This window comes from Hippocampus comes, unplaced genomic scaffold (genome assembly GCF_001891065.2).
Source record: "Hippocampus comes isolate QL1 unplaced genomic scaffold, H_comes_QL1_v1.1 scaffold132, whole genome shotgun sequence".
NCBI lineage: Eukaryota > Metazoa > Chordata > Actinopteri > Syngnathiformes > Syngnathidae > Hippocampus > Hippocampus comes.
In genome coordinates this window covers 3864017-3886588 of record NW_017805467.1, presented here as the reverse complement: position 1 = coordinate 3886588, position 22572 = coordinate 3864017, and the positions used below count along the sequence as shown (strand labels likewise).

Genomic DNA, 22572 nt, shown 5'->3' with positions numbered 1-22572 from the left:
AAGTTTCTAATGCTGAAAGTTCATCAGTGAAAAGTGTGTGGTGATTTTTTTGTTTGAAGAAAGGGAGTAGGCGCCCACTGCTGAGAAGTCTCCGGGGCTAGACTTTGATGTGAGATTATTGTGCCTCAGCTTTGGCTCAAAAGGTCACCACATTCGTTCTGGCTTGTCTGTCAGTCAGTCTGTTTGTCTTTTGTCTGACCTTCTGCCGTCCATTGTGCTGAACTGGTGTGAAACTTTTATGGAGACATCAACCTGGAAAGTATAAATCAAGTTCTTTTGTAATTTAACCTTGTAATGTTACAGAACAAAAAAAAAATTAGGAACAATACAATGTGTTGCAAATTGTTAGGTGAGTGTTGTTCTTTGTTACTTTCACTTTTATAGCAAATAAGTTTTTGGGGATCATCAACAATTCTATTAGCTTCACGAAAAATCTGGATTTTATCGAACAAAACCACCATTAAGACCTTAATACCATGTCAATAATGTCAAAAAATATCGGTCATGTTTTTTGCCATCCATCCTCGTAGTAATCTTCCTTTACAGATGCACCAAAAAGTCAAATTAGACCTAGGTACTCTTTTAACTCTCATATTTCACCCATTTAGGGACCAACCATTCAGCAATTACTATAATTGATTCAAGATGCAGTTTTTTTTTTAACAATGCCAGCATGAGTCCATGTGAGGTCACTGTTGAGCCTTAACATGGAGTAAAATCTTGATTCTTTCCATTTCCATCATTTGGTTTATATCCATTGTTGTAACGTTCAACATCATGCACAGAATATCAGGACCAGGAAATGTGATTTCTATGTAGCTGTGATACATTTTATTTTGGAAGAGAATTCAACTCCAGCACTACATCACACAATGAGCTACATTACAACTCCAACTAAACACATGCAAACGTATTATTTCAATGCTGTGATGGCAGGAGTAATAATGCTATCAAAAACATTCAACACTTAATGAAATGCATATCTGAATCTACGGACTGAAAGTAAATAAATTATTGAAACAAAACTGCCTGAAACTTATTTGCAACAAGACAAACATTCAAATCGCACAGGTTCACTTGTACAATAACTTATTACAGAGAATCTAGTACAGTATATTGACATGATTTGGATGGAGGTTGATTTTGTGACCAAGCTTTGAATACAACCACATTTGGATCTTAAAAGACATTCAAGTATTGGGAAAAGATAAATGTAATCTAGACTCATGAATAACCATTTGAATACTCAAACTTTAATAAATATTCATGAAAAAAAATTTTTTTTCATTTCAATTGACACTCTGAGAGAGCCATTTGTTTAACATTGTATCTTATAAAAGAGTTGTAAAATTGCACAGCATCACACTGAAAGTTTTTTTCATTTTTCTTTTTTCAGCCACGAGTGCCAACTTTTTGGAATCTCTCATTCGATACAAACCATATGTGAGTATGTGAGTACATGTAGGCTACCTATAATAAAGTGTCTGGTGAGATCATGGTATATATGAGGTGTATGTATGTATGTATGTATGTATGTATGTATGTATGTATGCATGATTCTGAAATGTAAAGCCAATATTTTTAAAAAGCCATTATTATTATTACTACTTTATTACTATTATTTTTATCAATTACATTTGTTATTATTTATAGATAGGCTACAGAGTGAGATACAATGCTGGCCTGCCATCAGTTATCTCAAATAATTTAAGTGCAAAAATGCACTGTCCACTGTGAAAGTCATTAGCACCGTTTGAGCGTCTTGGTCGTGCCTTTCAGGACAATATGAGGTAATCCAAGTGCCAATTTATCACAGGGCCAGTACTGCAGTCCAGGCAATGAGTAGGGGATCTCGTAGTTGGCATCCAGGTAGGCTATCAGCGTACTCCCATATGCCACAGCGATGACAATCAAAATGTGCCTGAGGGATAGTCCAAGTGGATCAGAAACTCAGGGTTTACAATACATGAGGCACACAGCACACAAACTTACCAGATACTGTGCAAATAACAGAAGTTTATCCTCTGCCAAAATCCACAGCCAAAGCGATCACTAATCCAACAGGAGATAGCCAGGATCCACAAAGCCACTGACCATTTGGCCAGTCTCAAAGCCTTCTGGTCAGTACAGCTAAATAAATAGGATCAGAGAAAATTACGTCACTATCAATTAGTTAAAGTATGTAAATGCTCAGAAATACCAAGACAAACAGTCTGTGAGGCTCATGTTTACTCCAGAGCATATTTGAGCAATTTTCAGAAACAATACATATGTGCCTCCTGGGAGCTATGAAAATCATGAAGTAGTCACAGTAGTAAGTGCTATGATTTTGTGGTGTTGCCATTGCTTTTCTGGCCATAACTGATCGTTCTGTGGAAAGTAATCTGGAAATAATATGTATTGTATTTAATGAAGATCAACGGTCCTAAAAGAGAAGTCATTTGACAAGTCTGAATGTGAACCAACCAAGCTCCACTTTCATCTCAACTGAGTCAAATTTTAACTTAATATCCATACCAGGCCAGTTGACTCACAGCATGTCCCTTCTATCACTTTTTGTCATTCTAAAGCTGTCGCAGAAAACTGGGAAAACCACGCCACGTTGAATGTATCAGTCGGAATGAGACACACTAACGAACAACAACACTAAATTGATTGTTGAGATGCTAGGATCTGCTGTATTTCTTGCCATTCTGCTTTTGCCTACAGTATGCAGATCAGTCTGTTATAACGTCCTAGAGTCACTCCAAATTTCATTGACAAATTAACTGTTTTTTTTAACATACTTTGAATGTTGAAGCAGAAAGAGTGGTATTTAATGTCAAAATAAATCATAACCACATTAAAGACCCAATTTTACTGTTACACACTTTTATTCCTTCCGTCCATAATCTGAACTGTTTATCATTACAACTGTTGCGGGCGTGCTGGAGCCTATCCCAGCTGTCTTCAGGCAGTAGGCGGGGTACACCCTAAACTGGTTGCCAGCCAACACGACTTTTATTTCTTGTCTCAGTGATATCAAGTCGTTTTCATGAATGCGAATCTGTGCATCCATGCATAACTCAATGTTGCCCTGCTTACTTCGCACATCGCCACGACTTCCTACTTTTACCAAGTTTTTAGAAACGTTATCCTTCTATTCATTATCTGTAGTCTTGTCCTCATTAAAGTAACTGTTGAGCTGATTTTGGGCCATAGGCGGGGTACACGCTCGACTGGTTGCCAGTCAATGGTAGCTCTTAACTTAATTGTTATTCTGAACCCTGGATGACCAAGTACTAGAAATAGCACCTTGTAGTAACTGGTTTTGATGATGAAAAAGTCTCAATAGGGAGTAGAGTACCTTATTACGGTACTATAAAACTTACTCAACCACAGGGGAAGCAGAAAAAGTCATACTTCATACCAGAAAAGCTGTGATTTCAAAATTCAATCTGTAATTAGCCTCCTACCATCTCATCTCAATAGCCAGAATGTATAGCATGTGCAGGCCGAAGCAGTTGAGCGCATAGGCATTGACAGTCGGTTTGACAAAGGAGGACACTGAAGTGGCGACAGTAACCACCAGGATGAGCCTTGAGAAGGTGGACCTGTTCATGACACACAGGGAAGTCTTCAAGGAAAAAAAAATAAAATACAGACAGGCAAAATAGTTTCAGGCATTGTTTAAAAATGCATTTACCTTTTCAAGCTATCTGAGGGTTAATTATTATGAAAGGTTAAGGCAGAGCTCCATTGTAATAGGCCTTTTTTTGTCAGTTTGTGTTTCAGGTGGCAACGCTGTATTGTGTCTTATTGACAGTGACTCCTGTTGGAGCTGTCAGACAGGCTCCTCCGCCAGCACAGGTTAGGTTTCAGAGCAACGTGTGTGTATAATGAATGAGTAGCTTTTCCTTTTATCAGAAGGCATTAAAGCGAGCAAGCTCCTGAATGATCACACAGATTGTAATACAGTAGCTGTTGCGTTGTTGTTGCTTTACCTGTCCTTTATAAAAGAAGGGAACAACCTGCGTGGGAACCATATGGCGTATCCCACCGCCAACACCCACAAGATTGACAACTCATCCAGCATCTGGCCAACAAAACTGAGAGTCATGTGGAAATAGGCAGAAAAGATACCTGAGAGAAGGAAAAACCTAGTCAGCAAAAAGCCTCATTTGACCTGCTCCCATCACATAGAAATGATGATTTTAGGAGTATCAAAGACAAGACATCATAATCAGTGATTAGAAATATCGATTATCAGAAGAATTCTGTCGATTGAGTGGAAAATATTGTTTAATAGTGTCTTTGAAACTAGAGTGCTAGCTAGAGTGCTAACAACTAGAGTGTTACAAACAGCAGAGGCTCTGCCGTTTCAGTGACAAAAAGTGATGGGGAAAAAAATGAGGAAAGCTGAGAGAAGCCTCGTACAAGTCGACTGATTTTTAAAATCTTAACCGATATTTAAAATGTGAAAGACAAAATAAATCGCCGCGTGTTGTCACTGCTCCCCAGCACACACTTAAGAATACCTCCAGCGAAAAAATTACAAATGCCGTCGCCTAAACACATCGGTCGAGTGCAGTAGTAAAACTGAATTATGACAGGCGGCATGTTGCCGCACGTCCGTTCAGAAAAAAAAAACAAAGAAAGGAGTACTACTTAGAGTAGTAGTCGTCATGTAGAAGTAGAAGAAGCCGTAGGCTAACTCTTTGCATATCTTATAACTAATGTACATTGTGCGGCAAACCCTCCTCCTTGTCATTTCTATTGTGATGAATGATGGGACTTGCGTTATACAAGCCCTCATCTCAAACATACGCTCTTCCATTTTTTAACTACAGCAACAGCACATGCATCAGGTCACTTCGGGGCATCGGACCATGCTCAGTATTGACCATACTCAAATGGATTTTGATCGTCAATGTTGATTGATAGGTTTAACAATTAGGATTGTCAGACCTGACTTTTTTTTCCCTGAGCAGATCAGGTCAACAGGGAATTTAATTCAGGATTCATGTAAGACAAATGACTTACCCACAAATAACATCATGACCCAGACGAGATGGATTGCCAAGTTCCTCTCTTTGGCGTAAGGGTGAAGAAGGTAGAGCATGATGGGAGATATAATGAAAAAAATGAAGCTGCTCATCTATGAGGAAAAAAGAAAGAAAAAAAAATGTTCACCGTTGAATACAATCAAGCCCACCAGGATTTCCCATCCTTGTTTTAGATTGTCAATAATCAGCGATGAAGAAGCTCTATAAAGTATCTTACAGTGTTAAAGAACTCCACCACATTTTCAGAATGTTTGTAGTTGTCTTCACACCAATCAATCTCTGAGCTCTCATAGGAGAAAACTCCAGCCATCCTTTCACTTGAGTAGAACCCTGACGGACAGATAGACAGAAACTCAGATAAACAAAAACCTGGACAATAAATGGTCAGCTGCACGCACGCGCACACACACACACACACACACACACACACACACACACACACACACACACACACACACACACACACACACACACACACACACAGGTGGACTAGGGGAGTCATTTTTGGTGGTTTATGGAAATTGACCCTCCCTTCATGCCCCTGGATTCAAATATGCATTTGCTTACTTTCACAAAGCCTTTATGTACTGCAATGAATGAAAACACTGCTAACAATCCCATTGTCGAAGACACAAAATGGTATCGGGAGGATTTAACCAATTTTAGAACCACAAATAACTATCAAATAAAGCAAATGGAGGTTATTGCAATATCCATAAAGTATTCTTGTCTTGAGATGGAAAAAAAAAACACGCGGAAGAAACCCTGTACACTGCATTTTCACTCAGTATGGTTCCGTAGAAAGTCGAAATGATGGAAAATTAGATAAGATCCGATTAGAATAGATTCACATTTTTCTATTACTACTACTTTGTATCTACTGTATCTTGCTACAGACTGCCCGACCTTTCAATCAAGATGGATGAGCTCAAGTTTGTGGTTTCCTATCTTAGTTTACAGTGGCAGCACCAATATGCAATACACCTCTTGTAACCCGGACAGTGTTGGGAATATTTGACCTACCTCCCATGCCCAACTTCTTGCTTCCAGTGCATCCAGTTTAGAAGTGCTGCAAGGTTCCAGGTGACTCAACAGGTGAATTTTGGCAGGGTGGAGCATCAAAACGCTCGCAATCCTGTCGCACCAGACTGTGACATCACTGACGAGCACGTGCTGCATTTTAATGGCGCTAGACAATCCATGTGGAAGGACCAAGCAGCACCCCCCCCCCTCCTTTTAAGGTTTCTTTGCTGGACAGCATTATGAAGTAAAACCACAGATACGAGTAACAGGTGCAGTAGCACATCTCTGTATAATTCTTCGTGAGGAAAGGAGGATCAACCGGTCCATCTGCCTGTTCCTCTGTTTGAGCATGTGTGTGTGTGTGTGTGTGTGTGTGTGTGTGTGTGTGTGTGTATTCCTCATGTAATGGGGATATACAGTATATTTACAATCTGTTACATAGCAATTTGAATCCTTTTAACATATATTATATGCTGAACAAATATTTAAACACAACACAAATTTGTTTTTGCTCTCAATTTTCATGAGCTGAGCCTGAACTCAAGGACCGAAGACTTTCCCTTTGGACACAAAAGGACTATTACTCTCAAATATTGCTTACAAAAAAGATGTGTCTAGATCTATATAGCATATAACGGTGATGATGTTTGTTTTATTTACTTTTATTTTTATTTTTCCTTTTGTAACTTTGCTTGCCTTTTGTCAATTGTTATTGTATTGTATGTTCACTAAACAATTAACTAACTAACTAATATTGGTGAGCATTTCATGCACTCCTTGCCAAGATAATCATCCACCTCACATGTGTCTTATCAAGATGCGGAATAGATAGCATGATTATTGTACAGTTGTGCCTTGGGCTGCTCACAATCAAAAGCCTTTTCAAAATGTACAGTTTTACAACATTGACGGGCTCCGGGGGTCTTAAAGCCAGGCAGGATCTGGTGTGAACACCATTTGTCTCATGCATGTCTCGTGTGTGTGTGTGTGTGTGTGTGTGTGTGTGTGTGTATGTGTGTGTGTGTGTGTGTGTGTGTGTGTGTGTGTGTGTGTGTGTGTGTGTGTTACATTTTTCAGTCATTGTGCTTTGTTATGATCAATCTATTTTGTTGAGAAGAGGTAAAACACAAAGGCGCCACAAACAGCTCATCTGCAAAATGCTTTAATATCTCCTCAGATTATGTCTATGTTTAAACTGTTAGGTTGCTCTTTTCATCATAAAAACACAAACAATGGAGTCCAACACAAAGTACGGATGTAAACAGTGTTGACACCCTAATGCAATGCAGCAATTAGGCTCGTCTTACTTGATGGCCTGTAACTGAAACTTAAGTCCATAGAAAGCTGAAAGGCAGGTATCAAGGCAAGTGGGGGCCAGTCGTCAAAGATCTTGTTGCTGCGTCATTTTGAACAAGATAGTTCCAGACAACAACACAGATGAAACCTAACACGTGTGGTCGTACAGGCTATGTTTTGACTGTCGGGAACAGAATTGCACTGCCTTCGGTCTCCAGAGCATGGACTCAACCAAGTTAGACTTACTTAACAATCAGTCCCAGTTAAATCTTTTCCACATAGTTACCAGGGAAGAGACCTTCTTTTCCTCGAATTCTGCCAGTCCACCAACCCGATGGATCTGTAAAATGAAACAACACAACGATAGTAACTACATGTCAGCAACTTTTTTGACAGAGCACTTTAAAAGGAACTCTAGCTGCACATCTCATATATGCACTACTCACAAATTATTGGGTGTGAAATGTCAGTATGAACCAAATATGTACTGTAACATAGTGACTTTAATGCACATGTCCAAGTTCCAACTATTCAAAATTCCAGTGCTTTTTGCTTTTTGAAGGTCCACATTAAGTCAATCTGCAAGGCCTAACTTGTAGTGGTGTAGATAACATGTAGCCACTCTCCATCCTTCATCTTAATGCTCCACACACCTTCTTTGACAAGGTCAAACACATCATTGTACTCAAAGCTGATCTCGTCGGTGTCCTGGCCAATGTACTGATATAAGGCCCGACAGCGGGGTCCCTGAGGGCGAGGCTGAGGTTTGGGTGCAGGAGGGGGCCGCTGACCGATGCTCTGCTTCCTTTGTTTCCTGGAATAGTGAGAGAGAGGTACATGACAAACTCTCCGCAAAATAATGTCTTTATGCAGTAGATGCTTGATTTGAGCTTTCCCATTTCATGTTGACAATTATGTGCCATGGGCAATTAATGGATTGCTACAAATAATAAAGCAAACATTGCTGCATGGATGAACAAGCAGCTTTCATGTGACATTACTCCCGAACTGCATTTTAAATCCGCGTCCTAAACACTAGCTTTGGTCTCTTAGATGGCAGTAAAACGAAAACATATTTAATTAACTTCAAGGTTAAATTATTGTGCTCCAAATGTTATGTGTCCAGAACTTTAATTAAATTGGTCACCATTGCCCTCGAAATAATGAACATTTTAAATTGTTCTACAAATAAATATTGAATATTGACCTAAAATCAGTACACACTGCCGTTCTATCGAATTTTGTCGTGAATTGGAGCCAATAATAAACAGCGGTTTATATTTCACTCACAATATGCAATTGGAGGAAAACGTCTGACAAGAATGAATATGAATAGAATTCTAACTTTTTTTATTTATTTACTTTTGTAATTCATGGCCATTTATTTTGGTTTCATTAATTAATTATTGACATATACTTTTTGGTATAGAGTTGAACATTTCAAGTGTTTTCTGACCAGAACAATTGATGACGAAATATATTTTAATGTGCCGTATACATTATATCTCAGTGTGAACTGCCTTTTTTTTTTTTTTTAATTTCCAACTTTTCTCACCCTGACATGCCCTCGTCAGGCACGTTAAGGAAGTCCATGTTTCCTTGGTTACTGTGGTTGTGGGTTGGGATCCGGGGAGCTCTCTGAAAGCCCAGTTTGGGCAGGGCCGTTTGAGGAGGTCTGCTCTGTGTATGCGGTGAGGAATACATAATATCCGATTGTTTGGGTACTCTGGAGAACTTGGTCGCTCCATTCTGGTGTGCTGCGAAAAAATGGAATAGTTGCATGACCAATCTTCCAAATAACAGATAACAATGTAGCGTGTATTTTGAGAAGAAAAATAACACTCCAAAGCATTGTTTCCCAACCTTAATTCACCCAATGAGAAAAATCTCGGAACATAGCCCCAAACAAAAAACATGAATGCTGAAATAATGATGATCTTGCCTCAAATGACTCACAAATTGACATACTAAATGTGGGTCTGTTTGTTTGAGCACAAATCTTACATTTTATATGCCATGACTCATTCTGTTGAATGGGAATAGGTGGATACACACATTTATTGTACACATTGACATCGAATGTAATAGAAGTGCATCTGATGGTTTGTTCCGCCTGTACTATACATTACAAAAAAAGACAGATGAATAAAGATACACAGTATTTGGAAGCCAAGTCAAACATTTTCTTCACAATATTTTCCATACGCCCCCAAAAGTCTAAACACGGCATCCTTATTATCACCCATTTTAATCCTAGTGTGGTGCAGACTGATCTTCCAAACCTGCAAACAGGCCCAGCGAAACTTACAGCAATCATTTCTGCATGCACTGATCACTAAAATACAGCCATGAGTGTTTTAATGTATTTGTATCGTGCAGTGGTTAACTTTTTTTTAAACACTGGTATAACAGTTCAAAAGGTTAAAATGATAAAATTGCCTGTACAGTTGATAAAGGTTTCATGATGGTGACAGTTTGACCCAGAAAAGGATTATTTGTATGTCCTATGGACAAAAATGGTTTCCAAATCGCACCAAGCTGCAGGTCAACCAGTGTCATGGAATGGACTGTATTCAGCCCCTAATTGCTGCATAAATCAAGCAATACACATATTTGAGGCAGGACTTTACCTTTGCTCGCTCTGTGATTCCGGCCTCCACCACGTGACTGTTGACCACCCTTCCTTGTTGGTTCTGATTAAACAAATGTTTCATGTTTTGAATGTACATTAATGGTATTATTTATATAGAATACACTTACTGGAAGATTTTGGTAACCCATTCCCAATTGTGATGGTGAGAGTCTTTCCTGTAGGTTTGAGCTGGGCCTGGTCCCCTATTCCATTCTGGAACATCACCACTCTGGAGCCCCCTCCACCCCAGCCCTCTTTCTTCACTCTGTACTCTAATCTGTGCAGAGAACAAATGGAGTTCATGTATGTGATTTTTGTATGTCAACCAAATCTTTGTGTGTGTTTTCTCTCTACCTGTCGGTGAAGGATATTGCAAGTTTTCTCTTCGTCACGTCCTCATAGCGTTTGGACAACAAGCTGAGGAACTCGGTTTTAAAGTTGGACTCCAGCAGACTGTCGTACTGCGTCTCGTGCAGAATAAAAAAGTCATCCTGTCTCGTACTAAAAACAAACCAACATCATGCCATTAGTATTTCATTACACAAGGCCATGAAAGAACTCTAATGTATTTCAACAATACAGTCCACATTTTCTTTCTATTGCTGTGCTATTTTTAAAGTAATGAAAATGAGAGCAGTAGAGTTAGCATTGTGTTGGTGGTAATGTTGATTTTCCTCAGATTCCTTGTTTATTTTTCATTATTTTTCAAATATATTTGATAATTCATTTCGTTTAATTACTTAAGTAGATACATTTGTGTTAGAGGGTGACAGACCTTAAAAAAACGAAACAAATATACATATAGTGGAACACCTAAATAACAAGTCCAGGTATTTAGCAGGCAAACTGATTTCATCCATCAATCCATTTTCCGATCCGCTTTATCCTCACAAGGTTCGCGGGGGGTGCTGGAGCCTATCCCAGCCATCTTCGGGCAGTAGGCGGGGGACACCCTGAACCGGTTGCCAGCCAATCACAGGGCACACAGAGACAAACAACCATCCGCGCTCACACCCACACCTAGGGACAATTTAGAGTGCTCAACCAGCCTGCCATGCATGTTTTTGGAATGTGGGAGGAAACCGGAGTACCCGGAGAAAATCCATGCAGGCCCGGGGAGAACATGCATACTCCACACAGGGAGCTGGAATTAAACCTCTGCACTGTGAGGTCGACACGCTAACCAATGGACCACCGGTCCGGCCTCAAACTGATTTCACTTTTAAATGTATTTTAATTTTGAAATGGAAATATTTTAAGTCACATTTTAAGATTTGTATCTGTCATTCAAATTCAAAAAGAAAGTACAACGTTAAAACAATATAACAAGTACTCAGCCATCCATCCATCAATATATTTTCTATAGTGTTTGTCCTTATAGGGTCAAGGTGGGGTACACACACTCAAGAGTCTTGATTGGCAACCTGCGGCTCCGGAGCCACATGCGGCTCTTTCATTCTTATGGTGTGGCTCTGCGTGGTTTGGGAAAATAAATTATGAATGTCCGATGGAAGTGTATGTTATTTGTCTCACAAACGTGGATCACTTCCGTTATGTTCTCTGACTGTACACTAGGTGGCAATGTTGCTATTATAAATACTATTGAGATGATAAAGGAAAGAGAGGTAATGGCGACTGTTGACCCTTTGCAGTTTTGTCACGTGATCACATGAGTGCACCTCATGACGCCCGATGAATGACTACTGGAGCTGAGGATGAGGAGAGCATCGGTGTAGAGCGCAGATGCGTATTTGGAACCGAGAGTCGGCGCTTGGAATTCAAGCGGATTTACATGGGACAGGAGAGATGAACAAATCTCTTTTTTCGTCAATGGACGCTACAGATTCTTGTTTACTTTCAAACTTAGCTTGTAGCAGATGTGATCCACCGGTGAAAGGACACTTTGATTTTCTCCTCTTTCATCTATAATTGCTTCAAACAACAAGGCGTATGCAGGAATAGTGGTTACGATTGCATGCCTGTCCATGTCTTGTTTACCATAATTTGTTATTTTATGTTAACTGTTCTATTAAGCGTTTTGTTTCCACTGCAGCTGTTGTGAAAGTGAAATATAAATAAAGATGTATTGTATTGTATAGACGGATGACCAGCTAATTGCAAGGCATGTATCGACAAACAACCATTCACACTCACGTTCGCACATATTGACAATTTAGAGTCTTCAATGAACCTAACTAACGTGCATGCTTTTGGAAGGCTCAAAGCAGCTTTTGTTGAAATCTGACTGAAATTCTGAGATGTCTTGAAACAACATTTACAATGTCTCTACCTGAGTGAGATGCCATTTATGCTTCCAAACTCCAGCTTTCGTTTCAGCACTTCCTTTATTTGCCCTTTCTCCGGACCTTTCTTCACTTTCTCTCGACCAATCAGATAGATCCCCTTGGCTGTCAAGATCAAATCTCTCTTGATGGACTGGGTTGTGAGAAAAATGAGAAAAGTTAGAATGAAAAGCCTCTTCCTGCCAGGAGGTGTCGTCTCTGGTAACTGCTGGTATTTCCAAATATTCTGATAAACTTCTCTTTAATACAGGACACATGTAAGTCCAACGACTCACCTTGAACCTCCGATCAAACTTGTTGACAGAGTCAGCAAAGTCAACCCGCTCCCTCTTGGCCAGGAACTGTCTCAGTTCAGGCCTCTGTTCCAGCCCCAGGTAGTCACCCACAAAGTTTCTGTTGATACTGTTTGTTCTCCGCTCTTTCGAGTTGTAGAGGATGTCTGAAGCTGTTATATCAGAATAGACGAGGAATAATGATTTGTGAATGTGTTGAACAGCCCCCTTACTGTGATGAATTATTTATACGTTGTTGCTTGGAAACCTACCCTCTTCTCTCATCTGCTCATACTTCTTTCTGGCAATGTATCTTCTATAGGCTTTCTGAATGGTCCTGGCAAAAGTGTCAAATTTTCTCTCCCTCATCTCTTCAAGAAGAAACAGCTAAAGAGAACACATTGTGTATTTTCATCATGACATTGTTTGTTGAGCACTATTTTACCATCTTCTCCACCAGGGATGGGCAGCTTTAGCGCTGCAGGGGCCATCATTTTTCATCAGCAATACTGGCCACGTATTGTAGGACAACGCAACTACCTAAGCAGATGTATGTCCAAAATGCTATTTTAAATATGGACAAACGATATGCATATGAGCAAAATGTATGCTCTTCGTATACTTCAGTTTTGATAATGCATTTTTCAATGGATGTAGAAAAGATCCACAATCCTAAACCAAAAACAAATGGTTTGGAGCAAACAACAAAATAAGCACATTCGTTTTGGTTTATCAAAAAAAAAAAAAAAATCATTAAAAAATACTAATAAATAAAGGGGCCACTCAGAGTGTTGTCGAGGACCACATCCCTGCCAGTTGCCCACCCCTGTTCTACACAGACAGGAAGTACAGTGGAGACAGTTCAAAACTGCAAGCACATGCCTACATTTTTTAAAAAGTGCAGAAACAATATTTCTTCTTAATTACCGATTCTGGGTTTTTAACAAAGACCTTGGTACGGCCCATCTGGTACTGGTCATTATCCATGTTAACAGACCGGAGGAGGTGAAGGACCCCCTGCTGCTCTGGACCCCTCCAGCGTGGCCATGTCTCAGCAGTCAGGATGGCGTACCTGGACACACAAACATCCGGTGTAACACAAAGTAAAAGTCAGACTTGCAGCATGCTCTGCTTTCAAAATTGTGCATTACAGTTATAGTCACTTTGCAAACACGGGGTACAGTTCAGTTCGATTCAGATCAATTCAGATCATAGCGACTGTGTAAACAGTGCGTGACGCCGTGGTTAGGCGCCAGTGTTTAACCGTCCAATGAGGAAAAGCAAGGTAATATGTAGGTCAATTAACAACAGATCATAATGCAGGATTTTGTCTTCTTAGGTCACTCTTTAAGAGGCAGAGTAAGTTGGGTGCAAAATAGTGGTGCAGTACAAATCAGTTATTTTGCTCTGCTCCACAATCAAAAAGTGCAAACTGAACCAAAATGGTTCTAAAGGGGCTTTTTCAGACCTTTGCAGGAATTTAGTGAAGACCCTGCGGTATGCAAAGCCAGCCCTCCGTACGCGGATGTTTTCTCGTAGTCCGAGGTATTCCACCTGATGCTTAACCCTGAAATTACATCAAAAAGAAATTAAAAAATGGTTTGGAATGTGTGTGTGTGTGTGTGTGTGTGTGTGTGTGTGTGTGTGTGTGTGTGTGTGTGTGTGTGTGTGTGTGTGAGATGGCGCCAACCTGCTCTCCTCCCAGTCTTTGGGCCTTTTTGTCTCATTGGGTTTTATACAGCGGATGTAATGAGGAGTACATTTCATAAGCGTGTTCACCAGATCATTTGCTTGTTTCTGTGTGAACAGTAAAAGACCTTATCAAAAACTGAATTTCTACTTGTCTTCGGTTCTCCTTGACATTCTCACCTTGATTTTGGATCCTGCTGTAGTCGGCCTACTTTTCTTGTCTGTGTTGAGGTTTTCGGGGAACAAATAGCGGATGAAGTCACTGTCGAGGCCGTAAACAATATTGACGACATTTTTACACCAGGCTGTTATGTTGCTGCGTAGTGAGCAAGAGTATATTGGCGGAGGAGACTCACTGATGACTGCTTTGCATGAGCTCAATGAGGTCAGGGAAAAGCACGTCACGGTTTCGTTCACAGAAGCCGTTGATATCATAAGACACCTGAGGCAACAAGAGAAAGACTGTAAGCTGTAGGTCGTTACCTAACCTGAATTTGCATGGGATGGAGTCGGAACACATTGTAATTTATCTCTGCCGAACAGTAGCACTGATTTGATGTCATATTTGTATGAAAAAAGCCAAGTCAAGGCCATAAATAAACTAAACTCAACAATAAGTCAGTCCCGAGCGTCCTTCTTGGTTGCCAAGAAGGACGCTTTTAAACTTAGCAGCGGTCTTCATTCTAGTGACAGCCATTCTAGTTTAAATGTGTAATAATTGCCAACAAACATTCTTACACCTTCTTGGTCAGGTTGAAGTGAAAGCATATTTTCAGAACAGAAATAGACGCTTGGTATTGCTGCCACCGGAGAGTCCGTCTGTCTAATTGGTCCCTGTCACAGTAAGTACCTTTCCAGCGTAGTGATGTATGACAAAGCCAGAGTTCCAGCTGTTGAAATGCTCGTGGGTTCCCACGGCAGCCTGCAGTTTTTGCAGCAGAGTACCATCTGCGCCCTCGCCTTTGGCATGCATGGTGGCGCACACATCATCCAACACGCTCATCACACCTGGAGGGTTCTGAAAGGAGCGGGAATGGAAGCAATATATTCGTTTTGGGCGACAATTGAAGTTGAAAAACTTTTTTTTTTTGTTGCACTATAAGTTTTTCCAAATCAATGATCAAGCAGAGATGAAATTATTGGTAAGGCTAAATGGAATCCATCAGTGATCATTTTGGAAGCTTACCAGTTTATTTTCAATCAGGTCACAAACAATCTTGTTGTTAAAGTATTGAATCGCAGTCCACTTGATGCCCTCCTGAACGTACTCCTCCTGGAAAGTGATCAGAAGATTTGAGATAGCATGTTATGCAAAAGGACATTACTGCATTGGCTTTAATATACTGATAAATACGATGGATGTTGTCACAGAGTCAAAATCCATCCATCCATCCATTATCTGAACCGCTTTATCCTCACGAGGGTCGCCGGCTTGCTGGAGCCCATCACAGCTGTCTACGGGCATTTGGCGACTTACACCCTGAACTGGTTGCCAGCCAATTGCAGGACACACAGAGACGAACAACCATTCATGCTCACAGTCACACTGAGGGACAATTTTGAGTTTTCCATTAACCTGCCATGCATGTTTTTGGAATGTGGGAGCAAACTGGAGTACCCAGAGAAAACCCACGCAGGCACACATGCAAACGCCACACAGGAAGGCTGCAGCCGGAATCGAACCATGCACCTCTGCACTGTGAGGCTAACGTACTAACCAGTAGACCAAATACACAAACCAATCAAATCAAACAACCCCGCCCCCCCAAAAAAATAAAAATAAAAATAAGTCTTGCTGGAATTCCTGCCTGAGCAAATTTGTTTGAACTGCTTTTTAAAATACATCCAAGGAAGAAGCAGTTCATTCCACAACTTACTGTCAAGGCTCCATCACCTTTAGTTTTTAAGATTTGTAAAAATAGTCAGCCCTGCATTGTCGTCGTAATCTCAGTCAGCGTGATGATCTTCGGGTGATGCCTTGACATTATTTCCAGTCCACATGTCCCCTCATAAACAGCAGTATGCTACCCACCTGCTCTGCCTTCAGAGTCAATTCAATGAAGATTTGCTGCAGCTTCTCATTGACAAAGTTGATACAGAATTGTTCAAATCCGTTTCTCTGAAGAGAAAGATAAAACTGATCAATCATTATTGAAACATATAGCCTTGTCATGTTTCATCCAGATTAGTCCATTTAAATTGGGAGGCCTATGATAATCAGCCAAGCAGGCCAAAGTGCAATTTACCTGGAAAATCTCAAATCCATAAATGTCAAGTACACCGATGCTGAATTCTTCATGCGGTTTTTGGATGGCTTTATTGATGGCCTGTGCAGGGCAGATGGACAGATAGAAGCGAAGACAGCAGAAAGAAGAGATAAATAAAGAATAAAGTGAAACAGAAGAATCAATAATCAGTCTATAATTGAAACTCCAGGTTAAGTTTGATGACCTCCACCAGGTAGTCAAAGACGCGTGCATAGAGCGCTTTGGCCAGGGCATCTCTTGTGTAGTTGGCCTGCTCCTGATTGAGGGTCACATTGATGGACTCCGACTTCCCTCCCCACTTTGAGTCCATTTTACGGCTGGTCAGCTTCTCCTGCAAACGGTTGGGGTCGACGGCGAGCAGGTAGGCTGGGAAGGCGAGCACTGCAGTGAAAGCAAAGAGAAAGCATTAACACGTGTTGTTTTATCTCACTATAAATGTGGGTGTGATGTCAGCAAAGGATTTTATACCGCAGTGAGTGACCTCTTTACATTTTCTATAGCACTCATGAGGGTTTCAGAAGACCCAGTTGACTTCTTGGACTGGACTCACCTTCGTACTTAGGGAGAATTCAATTAACCTAACATGAGTGTTTTAGGAATATGGGAGATAGTCGGAGTACTTGTAAAAAACATGAAAACTGAAGCGAGATTCGAACCCCTATTCGCTCTCATCTTAGTATTTTATTTATTTATTTATCGCTATTCATTGATGTTCTTGCATGATGACATATTTTGGCCTCGATCAGGGGAGTCGAACTCATTTTTGTCGCGGGCCACTTGGGGGCTTACGTCTTCCCTCGGAGGGTCGTTACGACAGTGAGACTAAATTAATCTTTATATATTATTACTTGTACACAACAAATTGATGGATTACCAGTTTTGAAATCATTCAAATCAACTGTAATAGTTTGTTCAATTATTGTTTGTGCGAGTGTTAACAGAGCAACAAAAATGATTGCAAAATCTCAACGTTATTTATTACACATGACAATTTTGACATTTCAGTACAGATTTTAGCAAGGATCATGGAAGTTGACACACATGATTTGCATTCGCGGGCCACATAAAATGATGTGGCTGGCCAGATCTGGCCCCCGGGCCTTGGGTTTGACACATGTGCCCTAGATCATATTCAAAATCTCACTTAGTTCTTCTTAACTTGGAACATTCAATCAATTATTGGCAGAACTAGTGGGCCCAAATATCTAATTTGCTTAAGGCCCCACAGAATCAATGGCTCTGACCAAACCTCATCGCTGTTAGGCTGAAATGCAAATCTCTGGTCTAGTGTCCTGCCTGAGAGTGATCCCTCTGGTTGTAAACATTCATTTCATGTTGAGGAAGGCACTGCCACATGACAACCACAGACAAACAAGTGCTGGTGTGTTCTAATTTACTCATATCCCTCCTGGGATGAACAAGCCAATTATTTATTCCCGAAGGGACTACATATGCACTTACATGCATGATGCATGATGCATGAGCAAGTGTGTGTGTGTGTGTGTGTGTGTGTGTGTGTGTGTGTGTGTGTGTGTGCGTGCGTGCGTGCGTGTGTGTGTGTGCGTGTGTGTGCATGCGCCTATTTACAGTATGTTGGTGAATGCCACTCACAGTCCATGCTCTCCACCTGCCCGTAATTCCCTGCCTCTATGAAGCTGATGTTCCCCAGGTGGAGGATGCCGGCAACAATCTGCAGCACCTGGGCCCGGATGTCACCTGGGATCCCAATCACCTGCATGGCTTCCTGGAGACCACACACAAATCATTAGGGGGCCTCTTTGGGGCCCTGTTATCTATTAACATCAGCACCGACCACAACCTTCCATACACAAGCACATTCTATTGAAATCATATTACACGAGACGCCTTTATGAAGATAGCAATGGTTATATCTAATTAAAGAACGATTTATTTAACAATGTATTGTTGCAAATTTCCCGATTGTGGGACAAATAGTTTTCTTATCTGCTTATCTTATATCAATTCGACATATTAATGATGCAACCAAGAGTGGTGTAAAAAACATTAAAATATTTTTTCCAAATTTTATCAGGGTGTTCCATACAATTTTACATCATTTTGCAGTCTACAAATTTTGTTTGAATTATCCAAAATGTTCACAAGATGTGTAAAAACTACATCAAGGACATTTGATTGGGGGAGGCAGAGGCTCACATTCATGCATAGAGTGAAAACAAAGCAAAACGATGATCATATGAAATGTTTTTCCATTTTAGTTCGCTGAGATGAGCTTTATATTGAATTTATCTTTCGTCTTTAAAATGACTGATTTTGCATATTTCTGTTCTCAATGCATGGGTTCAATGGGAAGTGAGGCAGCGAACAACCAGGCCCACCGCCGATGATGCGATCCCTTTCAAAAAGCGGAAATAGCACAGAGCCCCAACATCCATCCATTTTCTGATCCGCTTTCTAATCACAAGGTCAAGAATGACATTTTGTGTGTTAGGTTATGCTCAAACGCCACCGTATGATTGTGCAGCATATATTTTTGAGGAAATTCCCCAAAAATATACACTGAATGGAAATAGATTTGGAAATGGCCAAAGATAAAATCCAAGGTTCACATCTCGTATCGCAACACACATTGAACATTTGTGAAATGTTGCTGATTATAAATCATATATCCATTTGACAATGTCATTGCATCAGATATATTGTAAACAATGTCAAATTTTTGACAGACCCCATTCATTCATCTGAAACTCTGTTACCTTTGCTGAAGGTTGATTTGTCCCTGTGTATGTGTTCCATTTTTGCATTATGTGTAGAATGTGTACCATCGTCTCATGGAAGTCCTTGCTGTCATTGGTTCCGTCCACTTTGTAGGTTCCAGACTGATTGAGGTAGAAGTAGTAGTCGGGGGTCATGATGCCGAGGGCCTCCTTTTGCTCAGCACTAGCGCCCTCTATCAGCTGCAAGCAGGCAGTGCAAAGGACAGCACAGTCACAATTTATTTTCCGAAGAGGAAGTTTGATGCCTGGAAGCATGGGGAACATGTGACTTCATATCATCATGCATGCCCTTTATCCGACCTGATAATAAACGTGGAAGTTTCTTTCGCTGTCATTCTGGCTCACCACCCTCGACTTCTCCAGCAGAAAGTTGGAGATTTTGCCCCCGTCGGGTTCTCCCCCCCTGCTGAACTGAATCTCAAAGTATTTCCCCTGTCAGATGAATGACACAGAACAGAGGCGCACTCAGATATTTTGCCTATGCAAATACCACTATGGAAAAGAAAAGTAGACAAGAATATTGATGGCCGCGAGAGACGTAATTCAATTCTCAGGCACACTGCTGAAACAGACTTAAAAAAAAACACTGAAATGCCCTCATTCACACACCTTGTTTTTTCTGCTTATATACACGACTGACACACTCTCAATCACAGAAAACACTCTCACACACAGTACTGAAATCCTTTCACACGTCATATCGAATAAACGTTTGATATACTGGACTGGAAGATGCATTTGAGTAGTGTGTATGAGACCACTTCAGTCAAGTATGAGAGCATTTTCAATAGTGTTCATGAGAGCGTTTTAATAGTACATATGAGAGTGCTTCGTTAGTGTGACTGAGGGCATTTTAGCAGTCCAGACCAGGGGTGTCAAAGTCATTTCACATTGTGGGCCACATATGGCCTCGGTCGATGTCAAGTGGGCTGGACCATTAAAATTATACCATACTCTGCTATAAATAACCAAAATAATAGGTCTTTCCTTTGTTTTGGTCTAAAGAAGCACAAGAACATTAGGTAGGTGTTGAAATTTAATGAACATATCTTTTACAAAACATTTCATGAAGCACCTTAGATTTCCTTAGACAAATGTGTGAATTCATTTTTATCATTCACATATATGCACTGCAACTGATCCTGCTGATTGTACAAAGGCGCACAACTTTAACAAGTAATTGGTATTAAAAAATATAGTGATGCACTTTAAGATTAAACGAGATTTATAAAGAAAGGAATTTTTCAACCATTTACACATGTGCATATATAAAATCTCAATGTAATCTCTGCCTACACTTTACAAACAAGGAGAGTGCTATAAAATGTGTAAAGAACAAAGTATTCACATGTCCTTGATAGCGTCTGCTGTGTTGGGTCTGTTTCAGTGACAGACTGAGGCTGCTGTTGTCTTCCTCTGTGACCAAAACAATGTTGTCTTCTACTCTGATCAAAACAGCGTGTCCCCTAGCGGATACTCCATGAATTGCACCTTATTAAAAAATATATATATATCCGTGTCTTTTATGCATTTTTTCACTTTTAAATTATCCTGAGGGCCTGATCAAACCTCCTTGGGGGACAGTTCCGGCCCGCGGGCCGTATGTTTGACACCCCTGGTCTTGACAGTAAGAGCATTTCAGTAGCATGTATGAGACCTTTTCAGTACTGTAGTTCAGAAGGGCATTTCAGTAGTGTATGACAGCAGTTTAGTTGTGCGCATGAACTGGGGTGGGACGGCGGGCGATTCAGATGTACCTGTGAGTGTTTCAGTTGTAAGGGTGAGAGATGAGTTGTGTCAATAAATATCCCTCACTGAAGACCTCTTTCAAATAATGCATAAACTGGACTTCATTTCAATACTCTTTTCATAATTAGTCATAGTCAAACTATTTCTTGTAGCTGTTGTATGAAAGCAACATTAATGACATTTTGACGGCGAAGGTTGCACCAAGCCTGCAAATTAGTGTGCGCTAAACACTTCTTACATCTACCTGGTGAAAACAACCAGTCTTCATCTTGCTGTATGTGAGCACATAGTGTATGTGTACCAACGGGAAGCAGTGTGATGTCATATCAGTTACAAGTATGCTCTGCATTTATGGTTTTCTGGCTGCTGGGTTAGAATATGATGACGAGGCCAAAAAATGCTGAATGCCTCCCCGCCAAAACATTGTTTGAAATGACAAGTCAAACTTTTTTTTTGTCAATTCTGCAATATGCGTGAACCATTGACAGGATTTGAAATTTCATTCCTCAAGGGCCCACAGTGCTATAATAAACAAGTACATTAATAACAAATTATAATAAATTGTTTTTGCGCCCACCGGGGCGCTATCACCTTCAAGCTCAGGTTCTCTATCAGAGGGTTTTACTCACAAAGCGGCTAGAATTATTGTTGCGGACAGTTTTGGCATTTCCAAAGGCTTCGAGTAGAGGATTGGACTGCAGGATGATGTCTTTTACATGCTGCAACACAACGAGAAAGAGACAGTTACAACGCTGACGTGCTGCAAGAAGGAGAACATGCCAAATTGAAGTCAGTGGGCCTACCTGAACCTTTGCACCTCCTCCTGATACTTTGGATATGTAGCCCATGATGTACTTGGCAGCCACCGTCTTTCCTGCACCGCTTTCACCACTAAGATAACACAAAGTGAAATAATGATGTTGTAACCAGAGGTGTCGAGTAACAAAGTAAATACACGTTGTTACCGAACTTAAATTTGGGGTATCGATACTTGACTCAAGTAGTTATTTTTCAGTTTACTTTGTACTTCTACCCTTGATGCTTGTGGAGGCTCTCAGTCGTACAGGAAAGTTCCATCGTAGAAAGGGTTCTGTCAGTCGTCATCTGTACCTGTGGGTAAAAAACAAAAAACAAAAAAGGACGTTTCGCTTCTCTCACAGAAGCTTCGTCAGCGGTAGACAACCCTGAAGTCTCCGTGAAGAAGGGGTGTCTGTGTACCTTATATTGCCGGCCTCTCAGAGAAAATACAAAGAATATTTCTACAACATGATATTCCTGTTTATTTTAAACCGATAAACACATTGAGACAAAAACTAGTACACCCCAAAGACCGGGTTCCTAACACCCAAAAATGCAATCTGATTTATTCCATCCGTTGCCAAGAAAGTGAGTGCAAGGAACATTACATCGGAGAAACCAAACAAACACTCAAGAAAAGACTTTATCAACACAAATGGAAAAACAATGATAACAAAAGTGCAGTATACGCACACTTAAAAGAAACAAACCACACAATTGAAGATGAACAAGTAAAAATCCT

General features: G+C 40.5%; 2 protein-coding genes across 3 annotated transcripts in view; both read right to left on the bottom strand.

Annotated features, from left to right (window-relative positions):
* Positions 1-1577: 1577 nt before the first annotated feature.
* acer1 (alkaline ceramidase 1) lies at positions 1578-6400 on the bottom strand. Its single transcript, XM_019875136.1, has 7 exons — positions 6069-6400; positions 5263-5375; positions 5023-5137; positions 3984-4122; positions 3456-3593; positions 1993-2130; positions 1578-1921 (listed from the first exon to the last, which is right to left on the bottom strand). The coding sequence occupies exons 1-7, from the start codon at positions 6073-6075 to the stop codon at positions 1744-1746; spliced, it is 828 nt and encodes a 275-aa protein (XP_019730695.1). The 5' UTR covers positions 6076-6400; the 3' UTR covers positions 1578-1743.
* An 814-nt stretch (positions 6401-7214) lies between these two features.
* Positions 7215-22572, bottom strand: part of myo1f (myosin IF) — a 21026-nt gene continuing 5668 nt past the window's right edge. Inside the window, exons 5-28 of one of the 2 annotated variants that reach the window (XM_019875332.1) lie at positions 21836-21923; positions 21662-21751; positions 19584-19715; positions 19329-19463; positions 18139-18271; positions 16712-16908; positions 16507-16587; positions 16293-16379; positions 15447-15533; positions 15111-15278; positions 14617-14702; positions 14441-14522; positions 14262-14368; positions 14040-14138; positions 13499-13643; positions 12844-12958; positions 12575-12744; positions 12287-12432; positions 10351-10497; positions 10125-10273; positions 9995-10057; positions 8920-9121; positions 8018-8178; positions 7215-7704 (exon numbers count right to left, since the gene is read on the bottom strand). In XM_019875332.1, the coding sequence (XP_019730891.1) occupies positions 7628-7704; positions 8018-8178; positions 8920-9121; positions 9995-10057; positions 10125-10273; positions 10351-10497; positions 12287-12432; positions 12575-12744; positions 12844-12958; positions 13499-13643; positions 14040-14138; positions 14262-14368; positions 14441-14522; positions 14617-14702; positions 15111-15278; positions 15447-15533; positions 16293-16379; positions 16507-16587; positions 16712-16908; positions 18139-18271; positions 19329-19463; positions 19584-19715; positions 21662-21751; positions 21836-21923 (2947 nt within the window). In that variant the 3' untranslated portion in view covers positions 7215-7627. The remainder of the gene's footprint in view (positions 7705-8017; positions 8179-8919; positions 9122-9994; positions 10058-10124; positions 10274-10350; positions 10498-12286; positions 12433-12574; positions 12745-12843; positions 12959-13498; positions 13644-14039; positions 14139-14261; positions 14369-14440; positions 14523-14616; positions 14703-15110; positions 15279-15446; positions 15534-16292; positions 16380-16506; positions 16588-16711; positions 16909-18138; positions 18272-19328; positions 19464-19583; positions 19716-21661; positions 21752-21835; positions 21924-22572) is intronic. The other variant, XM_019875333.1, reaches the window with a different exon arrangement.

Excerpts from the sequence above, each read along its gene's own strand:
- acer1 (XM_019875136.1), bottom strand. Across the intron at positions 4,123-5,022 it reads GGTCATGATGTTATTTGTGG|GTATCTTTTCTGCCTATTTC; the intron begins GTAAGTCATTTG and ends TCCTTCTCTCAG. Across the intron at positions 3,594-3,983 it reads CCTTCTTTTATAAAGGACAG|GTCCACCTTCTCAAGGCTCA; the intron begins GTAAAGCAACAA and ends TGTCATGAACAG.